The 14,448-nt window shown below is 45.9% G+C and overlaps 2 protein-coding genes across 2 annotated transcripts in view; both read left to right on the forward strand.

Moving 5' to 3' along the window:
* RARRES1 (retinoic acid receptor responder 1) overlaps positions 1–14,448 on the forward strand; it is a 38,369-nt gene that overhangs the window by 6,449 nt on the left and 17,472 nt on the right. Inside the window, exon 2 of the mRNA XM_033203075.1 lies at positions 13,886–13,948. Within this exon, the coding sequence (XP_033058966.1) occupies positions 13,886–13,948 (63 nt within the window). The remainder of the gene's footprint in view (positions 1–13,885; positions 13,949–14,448) is intronic.
* On the forward strand, positions 11,618–12,357 carry LOC117079318 (histone H3.3A-like). The gene has a single exon (XM_033203085.1). It carries the CDS (start codon positions 11,758–11,760, stop codon positions 12,166–12,168), a length of 411 nt encoding a protein of 136 aa, XP_033058976.1. The 5' UTR covers positions 11,618–11,757; the 3' UTR covers positions 12,169–12,357.

The following is a 14,448-nucleotide window of genomic DNA, read 5'->3' on the forward strand; positions in this document are numbered from 1 at the left end:
GTGATCATTCAGAAGACTAGGAAAGCAAGACATTAAATAGTCCATAGAAACAAAAACTGGAGAACTAAAAAGGCTGCAATGAACATAGAGGGAGAGGATAAGTAATAAAATACTCAAGTGAACTAGTCTTAATTTTCCTGTAAGGAAAGCTCCCAAGGGCTTTTATAGGCATTAGGAAAGAATGGCAGGGAGGGGGATATTTGCAAGATTATACTAGGATCTCTTCAGTGCCCTCACACTGCCCTAAGGATGAAACATAACAATTCTGAAAGCACAGGACAGGCAGGAATCTCTCCTTCCAGGCAATGTTCATGCTGAAATGGCACAGATGTGCCTACAGTCTCCACCCCACCACCCACCACAGCACCCACCCGGTCCGCAGACTCCGATTGCAGAGTCTGGGTCTAGCATGGGGTGGGAAAGGCCACTTAGGCCTGGGGTTAAAGCTTTGACTTTGACCTCCTTGGCACTTTGCCCCAATCTCCTAAGCTAACTGCACCCGGATGAGCTAGCCAGTAGGAATGTTGTTTTACCATTTTTTATAATAAATTGTTTTTAAACTACAATTTTTTTTACCAGCCCACAACATTTTCCACTTGGCTTTCCACATGTGGAGTCATAGCCAAGGATGCATGTAATCACAGAGCATTAGTAATGTCCCACATCAGGACTGGCGGTGGTGGGTCATGATTGTTAACTGCCAGAAGTCTGGCTTGGCTGCAGACTCATCCTTTAAGGACCTAGGTTGTTCTGCTGGAGACTGCATGTAAATAATCAGCACACAATGACTGATGTTATGAGGCATGGAAGGTTACACACACACACACACACACACACACTCGCCCAAATCCAGCCTGACCCTTGATCTCACTTGCTGTTAAGCAGTATATCACCCCAGAGATGTATGACACTTATGCAACCTCGGCTTTTATTTGCCTTTTTGGATGGTGCCTCAGTTGAAGAATGTTTCACAGAGATAGTCCCACAGTGGTTGGAGACAGTAGCCATAACAAGTCCACTCTGGCTGACTTGCCATGGTTGTTCAGGATGTGTCTAGCCAGAAAAGTCAAATTACGAAAGGAAATCTTGGCTGGGCATGTTGGCTCACGCCTATAATCCCAGCACTTTGGGAGGCCGAGGTTGGAGGACTGCTTGAGCCCAGGAGTTCAAGACCAGCCTGGGCAACGTGATGAGACCCCATCTCTACAAAAAATAAAGTAACTGCATGTGGTGGCACATACTTGTAGTCCCAGCTACTTGGGAGGTTGAGATGGGAGGATCACCTGACCCCAGGAAAGTTGAGGCTGCAGTGAGCCCTGATTGCACCACTGCCTTCCAGGCTGGGCTAACAGAGTGAGACCCTGTCCGGAAAAAAAAAAGGGAGTCTTGTACCATGGCCGTGTATGGGATGTATGCGATCTATGGTCATCCCAAGGGCACATGCCCACACAGAACGTGACATTAAGGATCACAGTAATTCTGTATCATTATTGTGTCCTACTGCTGCTATAATAAATGACCTCAGATTTAGTGAGTTAAAACAACACAAACTTACTCACTTATGGTTCTGGAGGGTAGAAGCCTGAAATAGGTCTCCCTGGGCTCAAATTAAGGTGTCTGCAGGGCTTTGTTCCTGCTGGAGGCTCTAGGGGAGAATCCATTTCTGGCTTCTAGAGACCACCTGTGCTCCTTGGCTCATGACCGCATCCTCCATCAAAGCAAGCAGCATAGCATCTTCTGATTATGACACCACTGTCTGCTTCTCACAGGACCTTGTGATTACATTATGCCCACAGGAATAATCCAGGATAATACCCCCATCTCAAGATCCTTAATCACATTGGCAAAATCCTTTTTGCCATGTAAAATAACATATTCACAGATGCCAGGGATTAGGAAGTGGACATCTTTGGGCACGGGGTGTGTGAGGGGGCATTACTCAGCCTACCACACCCAGTGTCCAGGCTGGCTGTGAGCTCCTGCAAGTATTGACCACTCTGCCCGACATATGCCAGTACCCAGAAAATGCGGCTCTTGCTCCCACCTCCTGTCTTGCTGGCCTCTGCAGCCTTGCTGATCTCACATGGGAACCCACCTGCCCTCTCCTCTCGATTCAGTACTTGACCATAGGCAGCTGTGTCAAAGCTCTTGAACAGCCAATTTTCTTTCCACTGTGCCCATGTGCTTGCCTATCCCAAATGAGATGGTCAGCTTCTACAGGGCGCAAAGTGTCTTTATCTCTTCATGGCACTAGCACACGGCCTGCTAGAGACAAATATTAGATATTTGTTAAAATAAATGAAGGTAGCTGGAAGGATGCTGAAATCATTGAGGCACCTGGAACAGGGAGACAGGCCAGGACCCAGCCCATTCCCATTGCTCCAGGCAGGAGAAAAGGAAACCTGAAGCCTCATGTCCCGCTCTCAACCAGCCTTTTCTGATTATCCCTGCCTGAGGCCAGAGGGGACCTGGAGGGGGCAGCTGCCTCTGGCCACTTCCTCTCACTTCCTACCCCAAATGAAGAATGTGGGACCCAGGGTTGGCTGAGAGAGAGGATACACAGTATTCTGGCTGTCCTCTCCACTGCTACCTAGCCTGAGAAAGCAAAGCATTTGCACGCAAAGGGCTCCTTGGGCCCTACTGCCTGGGCCTGATCAGAAGGTAACTGACTTCTGTTCCATAAACTGTATTTGCTTTATCTGGCCTTGCTCGAGAGAAGGAAAATGCAATAAGATGATTCCAGGGTATAATATAATATATTGATGCAGTCTCCGTCTGGAACATAAGATAGCACAGCAATTTCTATTCACAAATGAGTTGTTTACTTGTCTCCAAGCAAGCTTGACTCATAAAAGTAACCTTATAAAATGAAGAAGTTTGCTTTTACTGGAATAGTCTGACATTTATGTTTTCTACCAAATGTGAATGCTGGAGGCAACATTTAGGAGCTGTTAGACCAGTGAGTCCCAAGATGCATGGAGGGAGATTGGAATTACCTGTGAGCTCGTCCCCACCCACCTGCACTGCCAGCCTGAGAACAGGAAATTTAACCTTGTCACAATCGGCACTAACACAACAGGAAGGACCAGCACTTAGCAACCAATGACAGACACCGCAGAGAGGAAGATAAATGGAAAGTGTTTTCTGTAGAGGAGCTTTGGGCAGAATCATGTCTGTGGAGACTCCTCTGTGTGGTGGTGCACAGCGAGGTTTCTCCAGGATACCATCCCTGCTCTTTTATTTGCTCCACATTTTTGTGGTGTTTTGAGAGAGTTTAAAGGGGATGTTAGATCTTTTTTTATTTTTATTTTTTTGAGACAGAGTCTCCCTCTGTCACCCAGGCTGGAGTGCAGTGGCGCGATCTCTGCTCACTGCAAGCTCTGCCTCCCGGGTTCACGCCATTCTCCTGCCTCAGCCTCCAGAGTAGCTAGGACTACAGGCGTCCGCCACCACACCCGGCTAATGTTTTGTATTTTTAGTAGAGACAGGGTTTCACCATATTGGCCAGGACAATCTCGATCTCCTGACCTCGTGATCCACCCGCCTCAGCCTCCCAAAGTGCTGGGATTACAGGCATGAACCACTGTGCCCGGCCAGGATGTTTGATGTTTTACATGTGCTCTTAGAACACATAAATACCTATTCTCTATCCCTCATCAAGTTCCTTGGGTTCATTTCTAACACACCTAATATTTCAATGACTTTACCCAATCTTTCAAATATTGGAAAATATTTAAGTATTTTAATATTTCAAATTGACTTTATGCAATTTTGGTGATTTTATGCAATATTCAAAAAAAGTGGGTAGTGCCTAATGTAAAGATAGTACAGACACCTACTGGAAGAAAAATCTTTGATCCATTAACATGAAAACAAAGCTTTGTTGTTTACTATAAACAGCTTTCACTGAAAACAGGACATGATGTTGTAGAGTTGCTATTAGAAAGAGCAGTTTTAACTTCTTGGTGCATATATAAATGTCATTATAAAACAAAGTAGTTATCCATGTAACAGGAAGCAAGGAAGGAATTTTCTTTAAAAATTATTTTAGTCCAAGCTGCCTTCTTCAAGTGTTCCTTCTGGATACTCTTTTTTTTTTTTTTTGAGTTTCGTTCTTGTTGCCCAGGCTGGAGTGCAATGACACGATCTCAGCTCACTGCAACCTCCACCTCCTGGATTCAAGCAATTATCCCGCCTTAGCCTCCTGAGTAGCTGGAATTACAGGTGTGTGCCACCACACCCAGCTAATTTTGTATTTTTAGTAGAGACGAGGTTTCTCCATGTTGGTCAGGCTGGTCTTGAACACTCAACCTCAGGTGATCCACCCTCCTTGGCCTCCCAGAGTGCTGGGATTACAGGCATGAGCCACCACGCCCAGCCCAAGTGTTCCTTCTTGAAGAACAGCACATACTGTGTCACCATGGAGTTTATCAGTTGCACCTGCTGAAGCAGAGGGTAGACCTGCCACCTGCACTTTCTAAGGTATCATCATAACCTGATTCACCAGAAACTCCAGGCTCCTGAAGTCAGCACACTTCTAAAGAACACTGCTCCATTTTATCTGGTCCTGATGAGACTTTCAGGCATTTGGAGAGAATTGATGGTCCCGGCATCAATCTCCTATTTAGTGGTCAGCTGTATCCTAGTGATTGTCATCTGATCTACATGTCACTTCCTACCTGCATCCCTTAGACCTTCAGTGGTTCCGCTCAGCAGCTAAAGAGTTCTCGAAGTGTGGTCCCTGGACCAACAGGATCAGCATCATGTGGAACTTGTTGAACTGCAACTTCTCAGGCCCCACCCCACACCTCCTGAATCAAAACTCTGGGTGTGGTCTTAGCAAGTCCTGTAGGGGATTAGCGTGGCACACTCAGGTTTGAGACTCACCGCTTTAGAATGAAGTCCCCATAAGTGACGATCTCTAATCTGGCCTGCACCCACCATTGTAACCTCAACCCCAAGTCTACCCTGACTTAATGTGCTAACTGCCCTAGGCTGGGCTGCTCGCTTCCATGCCCTGGCACACAAGCTACCTTTCCAGAGCACCCTCTCCCTCTCTCTTGGCTTTTCTAATCCTAGTCCTTCCTGGAGATGTCCCCACCTGCACTGGGTCATGCTTTCATTTATACCTTGTCTGAAAGGGTCTGCATCCAGGGGCTCCTTCTAAAGTCTCAGATCACCTTTACTTCCATCTGTTATGGGTTGAGGTGTGTCTTCTAAAAAGAAATGTTATATCCAAAAAGTTCTAACCCTCAGTGACTAGGAATGTGACCTTAGTTGTAAACAGAGTCTTTGAAGATGTAATCAAGTTAAGATGAAGTCATACTGGATTAGAATGGGCCCTAAATCCAATGGCTGGTGTCCTTACATAATATTAAGGCCATGTGGATATGCAAACAGACTCAGGGGAAGACCATCATTTAAAGATAAAGACAGCCTGGAGGATCCCTTGAGCCCAGGAGTTTGAGGCTGCAGTGAGCTATGATTGCACCACTGCACTCCAGCCTGCGTGAACAGAGCAAGACCCACCTCAAAAACAAACAAACAAACAATAATAGAGACAGAGATTGGAGTGACTCAGTTGCAAAACAAAGAAAACCAAGATGGACAGCCACCACCTGAAACTAGAAAGAGGCAAGAAGGGATTCTATCCAGAGTCTCAGAGGAAGCATCGCCCTGCTGACACCTTGAGATTGACCTTCTGGCCTCCAGAACTATATGAGAATAAATATCCGTAGTTTTAAGCCACCTAGTTTGTGGTACTTTGTTATAGCAGCCCTAGCACACTAATACACACACCATGCCTGGCAGTCTCCCTTCCAGAGGAAGGTTTGGAGTGGTTCCTGTCCACAGGGACCTTGGTTACAAGCACAGTCCAAGAGCATCCCAGCGCGCTTGCACTTTCTCTCTTTCTCAAACACACATTCCAGCAGCCAACTTTTATTCTTCCTTTTCTTAGAGAGGTTGCTGGGCTCTATTTTTCTGGGCAGTTCTGTGCAGTATTCGGGAAGAACAGGGGCTCTGCAGGCCGGTTTTCCTGCTTCCTGTGTTGTGACTTTGGCCAATTCCTTAGCTTTGGTCAAGTGACTCCATTTCTTCATCCTTAAAATGGTGATGACAATCATACCTACTAAAGGGCTTTAGTGAATAATAAGTTAGTACATGGGTAGCATGTTGGGTCAGGTGAGGCACATAGTAAGAGGACAACACTTAATCGCTTTTATCATGATTCCCTGCGATGGTGGCAGGATGCTTCATATGTAAGCACTGAATGAATGCTTAATATTGATTTGCTAAGGATTTGAGGAACATTTACCAAAAACTAAATAAATAAAATCTAGGGTGATGAGTTCAGGTCTTTGAAGGCATTCCATTGTGCACTCTCTCAAATACGTCTTTGAAAGTGGCCTTTTTCCCTCCAAACTGATTGCAAATCAAACCAAAATCAAAGTGCTGATCAGTCCCTGAAGAGTACATGGTGGAGGCCAGGTGCAGTGGCTCATGGCTGTAATCCCAGCACTTTGGGAGGCAGAGGCGGGTGGATCACGAGGTCAGGAGATCCAGACCATCCTGGCTAACACCGTGAAACCCTGTCTCTACTAAAAATACAAAAAATTAGCCGGGCGTGGTGGCAGGTGCCTGTAGTCCCAGCTACTTGGGAGGCAGAGGCAGGAGAATGGCATGAACCCGGGAGGCGGAGCTTGCAGTGAGCCAAGATCGCGCCACTGCACTCCAGCCTGGGTGACAGAGACTCCGTCTCAAAAAACAAAACAAAACAACAAAAAAAGAGTACATGGTGGTATGGCATACAAGGAACAGGAGGTGGAAGGTATATGGGGAGGGGGATGGGACTGCCACTTCTCACTGACCAGTGGGGCCAAAAATCACCTGTTAAATAAACATACAAAAAGCAAGGGCCAGGTGCAATGGCTCACGCCTGTAATCCCAGCACTTTTGGAGGCCGAGGCAGGTGGATCACCTGAGGTTAGGAGTTTGAGACCAGCCTGGCCAACATGGTAAAACCCTGTATCTGCTAAAAATACAAAATTAGCCGGGTATGGTGGTATGGTGGCAAACGCCTGTAATCCCAGCTACTTGGGAGGCTGAGGCAGGACAATCACTTGAACCCGGGAGGTGGAGGTTGCAGTGAGCCAAGATTGCACCATTGCACTCCAGCCTGGGTGAGAGAGTGAGACTCTGTCTCAAAATTAATTAATTAATTAACTAATTAAAATTAAAATAAAAAAGATTAGCACATAAACCATGTTGTTATTGGCCCATGATTATGAAGAATTTAGTTCCAGGCTGTAGTACACAAGACCCCTTTTATACATCTTTTTAAAAAACCTTCAGTGAAGAGCTACTAATTGATTCCTTCAGGTTATACAGTCATATGGTCATTTGCTTGCTTCTTATTATTAAACAGCCCTTTTCTGAAAAATATTGGAACAATATGCTCTGCCTTTGGCTGTGTTTAAAGAGAGGGATTCAAGTTTCCTGATCTGTTTCACAGATGGACAGTTCTGGCAGTATGTGGGGAAAGGAATGAAATCACCGTAATCTACATTACAGGAATCCTCCTTTCCTCAGGAAAGCTAGAATTGTTGGTCACCTTTGCTTCATGTCAGATTTGGCTGTTTCAAAAATGTCTACTTACTTTTCTCATGGCTTTGAATTGAATGGATTAGCTTTACACCATGTGGCTGTAACAACCTGTTGTGTAAGTCCCAGAGGGAGCATCCCTGGGCAAGACCAGAGGTCTTTATGAGGTGGGTGCCTCCAAAGCCTCATCTCCCCACATGATGCCTCAGTGAACATCCTTGTATGAGTCAGTTTCTTCACAGACCTCCATCACAATTTCTCTGGGATACTTGCTCAGAGTGGTATTTCTAGGTCATAGGGCATTCACACATAAACTTGATTTGACCACGTATGCCAGATTGCATATGCCAGACTGCAGTCGTAAAGCCCAGACCCCACCCAGCAATGGGCCCTGTCCACTTTCTGAGTGCCAGTCTACTAATGGTACTGTACTAACTCATTGCTTATTTAATTTGCATTTCTGTGTTCCTGTAATTACTAATGAGTTTGAGTAGGCCTTCAGAGCTTTGTCAGCATACTTAATACATGTAGCGTGCTTAGAACAGTAGCAGGCAACTGGCCCAATTATTGGGCTACTTGCATTATTCTGTACACACAGCATCTTTTAAATGACACAATGTTAAAAATGTTTTAAGGCTGCTCGCAGTGGCTCACGCCTGTAATCCCAGCACTTTGGGAGGCTGAGGCAGGCGGATCACGAGGTTAGGAGATCAAGACCATCCTGGCTAACACGGTGAAACGCCATCTCTACTAAAAATACAAAAAGTCAGCCAGGCATGGTGGCATGTGCCTGTAGTCCCAGCTACTTGGGAGGCTGAGGCAGCAGAATCTCTTGAACCCAGGAAGCGGAGGTTGCAGTGAGCTGAGATCACACAACTGTGCTCCAACCTGGGCGACAGAGCGAGACTCTGTCTCAAAAAAAAAAAAAAAAAAAATTGTCTTAGTGTAAAATGTTATATTCCAGTGATGATTTCTGATCTTGAATTACTTGCTTATTTTTTACTTTCTGATAGGACTTGGGGTTTGATGGTTTATGACTACTCTCACATGGCTGGTGGGAGGGTGGCCTGCTGCAGCCTGGCTGGGGGGCAACCTGGCATACTTGGTCCACCATATGATTCTCTCCATTTCCACTGTCCTCACCTCTCCCCTGCCCACCCCCCTCCGCCCCCAGCCAGCCTCCTACTCTTCTCTGCATTCATTCTGCACAACTCCTCACTCCAGCATCATTCTCAACACTCCAGCTAGAGGGATCTTTTCAAAATCCCTCCTTCTATTCCCTGGCTTTCCATTTCTCTCAGGACAAAATCCTCTCTGTGGCCTGCAGGTGTGGCTCTTGCCACGCAGTCAGCCGCTTACGTCCCAGCTCCAGCTCCAGCTCCAGTCTTTCTGCCCTGAAGCCCCATGGCTGCTCCTCAGACCCTTGCCAGCTCTCCTCCCCCAACCAAGACCAATTCCTTCTTCATCTTTGGAGTTCAGCTCAAATGTCGCTTCCCTGATCTCTAGACTAGATTAATTCTCCAGCTATCCTTTCATAGCTCTTAAGTCAGCCACAATCAAATAATCAGTCCTACAATGCTCTATTTAAGGCCCTCTCCCACTAGGCTGCCTTGAGAGCAGCTGCTGCTGTTTTGCTCTATCTTTCCTGCACCCAGCACAGTACTTGGAATAAGGCAGAAGCTGAAATCATGGAGTGATGTTGAACAACAAGGACCCCTTTATCACAGAACATTTTAAATCAAGGAGAGCCAAAGTTCAACACAATCCTAAAACCACTGGAGAGCAAGTGTGAGACACCGCATCCAGAGGAAGGTGGCCCTGGCTCCCACCCACCCCACACACAGGCCTGTGGCTGTGCGCAGCTCATCTCACCAGAGCAAAGCAGCACGGGGCGCTTGTGACTCAGAGGAAGGGAGAAGGGAGAGGCCTTTGTGAGAGATAAAAGCACTGTGTCTTGATACATGATAAAGTACAACCAAAAATATAAACATTTTATTTTGGATGAAATGTGGACACTTTTAAGAGGCCTTGTTCACTGGGTGCAGTGAGTCACGCCTATAATCCTAGCACTTTGGGAGGCCAAGGCAGGTGAACTGCCTGAGCTGAGGAATTTGAGACCAGCCTGAGCAACATGGTGAAAACCCGTCTCTACTAAAATACCAAAAATTAGCCGGGTGTGGCAGTGTGCACCTGTAGTCCCAGCTACTCAGCAGGCTGAGGCAGGAGAACTGCTTGAACCCAGGAGGCGGAGGTTGCAGTGAGCCGAGATCGTGCCACTTGCACTCCAGCCTGGGTGACAGAGCGAGACTCTGCCTCCACACACACAAAAAAATAATAAAATAAAATAAATAAATAAATAAGTGCCGGCCGGGCGTGGTGGCTCAAGCCTGTAATCCCAGCACTTTGGGAGGCCGAGACGGGTGGATCACGAGGTCAGGAGATCGAGACCATCCTGGCTAACACGGTGAAACCCCGTCTCTACTAAAAAATACAAAAAACTAGCCGGGCGAGATGGCGGGCGCCTGTAGTCCCAGCTACTCGGGAGGCTGAGGCAGGAGAATGGCGTAAACCCGGGAGGCGGAGCTTGCAGTGAGCCGAGATTGCGCCACTGCACTCCAGACTGGGCAACAGAGCGAGACTCCGTCTCAAAAAAAATAAAATAAATAAATAAATAAATAAATAATAAATAAGTGCCTCCTTAAAACAAAATAAAGAAATCAAATCAGCAAAGAAACTCTTTAAAAGCACAGACTCCACACCAGCTCAAAGCCCTTCTCACTTTGCCTCCATGTGTTTCCAGAACACTGTTGCGTCAAATCATATCTTAAGTCCTGTATTTAAAATATGCACAATTATATCAAGAACAAGGAAGACTTTAGTGAATCTTTTTGCATAGCATATAACCATGCCCTAATGTATCACTGATGTGAAAGCTGATGTTCCTCAGGATTCTTATTCTACACATCTTCCCTGGGGGGTTGCATCAAATTCCATGGCTTTCACCACCACCTCTGCTGATCCTACTTCTATAACCCTCTGCATTTTTTGAGACATCTCAAATGTCCCCATGTGCCAGAGACTGAACCCACCCAACTCAGCTTCCTACTCCTCATCTCATGAATGGCCTCCGTGCCCACCCCTGCCCACCTCACAGCTAGAAACCTGAGGGCGTCGCTGACTCCTCTGCAGGAGGCTGTACCCCAACTCAACAGGACAGGCAGACTCCCAGGTGTTGCGGTGCACGTAGCAGGGGCGGGGCTAGTGCACCGACCCATTCAAGGCTTAGAACCCACTGGCAAGCAGAAGTGTTGCCTTCTGAGTGTCAGTTGTTTGCAGGTGCCCATGTGGCTGGGAGCGTGAAGGCAGCAAGCCTCAGCCTTGTGTTCCTCCCACATTGGCAGGTACTAAAGATGCTGAACTTGAGGAATCTTTGAGATAGAGGTCATGGGAGCCTTGTCCAGCCACTGTCATGCATGCCTTGTCTAGTCTTTCACTACTCATTGGGTGTTTCAGGAGCAACCTTGATGGGAGACCATGTTATATAATGTCCCCTATCCTTGAACTTGGGTCAGTCTCTTGTGTTTAGCCCAGTTCTTCTGCTCTCTCATGCCTGTTTATTTTAGTAATAATAAAAATAGTGAACAGACATTGAAGTTTACCCTGACCCACGCACTGTCATAAGCTCTGTTTATGCCATATCCTACTGTTCACAACACCCTGTGTACTGTGGATATGTTTAATGTTGCTCTTCCAGACTTTGGGATCAAGTTCCAAGTCATCTTCAAGAAAGTGTGGCTTTCCATGCCCTTGCACCCACCTCCCCAGACACCTTTTCTCCAGCTTCACTGTCCTCCTGGAATTCCAGCTCCTACATCCCACTCCCACACCTTTGTCTGGCTAACACTGGCTCCTCCAAGAGTTAGCTTAGGCCTCACCCACTCTAGAAAGCCTCCTAAACCCAGCACCCTCACGCAGGCTGTGCTCAGCCATACTGATCAGCTACACTACAAACCTGTTTCCAAGACAGAAGTAGGTTTCTGGAATTGTGTTCGCAGCCGCCGCCGCGCCGCCGTCGCTCTCTAACGCCAGCGCCGCCTTTCGCTCGCCGAGCTCCAGCCGAAGGAGAAGGGGGGTAAGGAAGGAGGTCTCTGTACCATGGCTCGTACAAAGCAGACTGCCCGCAAATCGACCGGTGGTAAAGCACCCAGGAAGCAACTGGCTACAAAAGCTGCTCGCAAGAGTGCGCCCTCTACTGGAGGGGTGAAGAAACCTCATCGCTACAGGCCTGGTACTGTGGCGCTCCGTGAAATTAGACGTTATCAGAAGTCCACTGAACTTCTGATTCGCAAACTTCCCTTCCAGCGTCTGGTGCGAGAAATTGCTCAGGACTTTAAAACAGATCTGCGCTTCCAGAGCGCAGCTATGGGTGCTTTGCAGGAGGCAAGTGAGGCCTATCTGGTTGGCCTTTTTGAAGACTCCAACCTGTGTGCTATCCACGCCAAACGTGTAACAATTATGCCAAAAGACATCCAGCTAGCACGCCGCATACGTGGAGAACGTGCTTAAGAATCCACTATGATGGGAAACATTTCATTCTCAAAAAAAAAAAAAAAAAAAATTCTCTTCTTCCTGTTATTGGTAGTTCTGAACGTTAGATATTTTTTTTCCATGGGGTCAAAAGGTACCTAAGTATATGATTGCGAGTGGAAAAATAGGGGACAGAAATCAGGTATTGGCAGTTTTTCCATTTTCATTGTGTGTGAATTTTAATATAAATGCAGAGGCGTAAAGCATTAATGCAAGTTAAAATGTTTCAGTGAACAAGTTTCAGCGGTTCAACTTTATAATAATTATAAATAAACCTGTTAAATTTTTCTGGACAATGCCAGCATTTGGATTTTTTTAAAACAAGTAAATTTCTTATTGACGGCAAAAAAAAAAAAAAAAAAAAAAAAAAGAAGTAGGTGTCTGGGAAGGCCGGGCTGGATGTCATATTTCCTTGTATCTCCCCAAGGCCTGGCATAGTAGGTGGTGAACAGTGAATGAGTGAATAGACAGACTCGTGTGTGTGCGTGGTGTAAACCAAAATCAGTGCTTCAGCTTACAACCGAACTCATCTGAAGACTGACAAGGAGCCCTCAGCAAACTGCTCTGTGTGCAGTGCTCTCAGGAATTCCCTCCCTTCCCCAGCAACATCTGTACATGTACAAGTTTAAATATTCCCTACATAAATAACTGCCAAGGAATCCTTTCCTTCCCTTCTCCAATTTCCCAGCATTTTTTAAGAATCTATAATAGGAATGGATGCTATCCGGTCCATTTAAAATAAAATAATGTTCTTTGGTTATTGCATTTCTATGCTAAGATTCAAAGGAAACTGGTGTTTCCAGAGTCTAACCTTAATCAATGCTATGTGAAGTAACTTCAGCTCTGTAAAACAGCAAGTTCCCTTTCCTCTCTAGGAAATATTTTTTACTGATTTATCATTTTGCTCTCTGAAAAAAAAGATGGCAAATAATATAAACTTCTTCTGAACAGTTTAAATTGCCATAATGACATAGATATGCATATTCCAAAATATGCATTGGAATCAATTCAACAGTTTTAAAAGGCTACACATTAACATTAACATTTCAGAAGTTTAAAACTATGCTTGCCTGTAAAAACTACAAAGGGAAGAAAGAGTATAGCATTGGAAGACTTCTTCAGTGTTGGTGATTCATCCTGTCGCAGACTGAAGTTCCACCTCACGCCTGCGCTTGTGGGTCCCCTCTGCCAAGCACCTTCCTATACCACTGCTCTCTTTCTTCACTCATCAGCCCCTGAAAGCATCTAAATTACTTGTTATGTGTTTGTTGCCAGCATCCCCCATTGGGCTGTGGGTGGCAGGAGGGCAAGTCCTTGTGGATCCTGTTCGCTCATGTGGCACCAGAACAGGGCGTGGAGCAGGCACTGAGGAGTTGGGGATGAAGGAATTCCCTTCAGCTCCCTGTACACACCTGTTCATTTCTCCTTTAACTGCTCTCACAAAGTCACTCCAGTCGGAACGCAACCATTTCCCTTTCTCAACCTCCCTCTTTGTGAATAGGTGTCAAACAAGCAAGCAGAATGGCACAATCAGAATAAAATTTGAGATCTTTCTTCCAAGTAATCACCAGTTTTATTCAGGTATAAATGCTACAGCTACCATTTGCGTACCATGTTATCCTAAAAGTGTGATTCCTGGATGTGAAGATGTTTAAGGGAGCTTCTACTATACTAAGATTCAGTTTCTGTGTTCCAGATTAATCCAAAAGAGGGATGTAAAGTTGACGTGGTCTTCAGCACAGAGCACTACAAACCAGAGGTAACCTGCCACAACTGGCAAAGTATCCTATTAGCAACTGCTATAAATTTGTCTTTGTAAAATAGTGAGAATCTTAATATATAGTGATCTGGAGGTTTGGTTTTGTTTTTTCCTGATTTGGTTCCTATTTGTTATCAAGAACTAAAGAACGAACTAGGCAAGAGCCCAATATTTAACTACTTCAACTTCATGGTCTTACGCAGGGTTGCATTTAAAACAATCCATATAAGCCATCACCTTCCTCTTCCTTGGGACCCCTGGAAGAGAAAATTGCACACTCCCTCTGGTATCCCTCCTAGCTCCTCAGAGTCCTGAGAATGACTCACTCTCAAATGCCAACTTATTCTCTTCCTGTCAGATGGTGACATTTCTTGCCAGCATAGCGTGAGACCAACCCCCTGAGCTAACATACACAGAGGCACTCTGTAAAACACCAGCACGTGCTCCAGCCATTATTAGCCTCACTACAGCTTTGGCCAAGCAGACCATGTTTTGCCAAG

The sequence above is a fragment of the Trachypithecus francoisi genome, unplaced genomic scaffold (assembly GCF_009764315.1).
Source record: "Trachypithecus francoisi isolate TF-2019V2 unplaced genomic scaffold, Tfra_2.0 Lachesis_group0, whole genome shotgun sequence".
NCBI lineage: Eukaryota > Metazoa > Chordata > Mammalia > Primates > Cercopithecidae > Trachypithecus > Trachypithecus francoisi.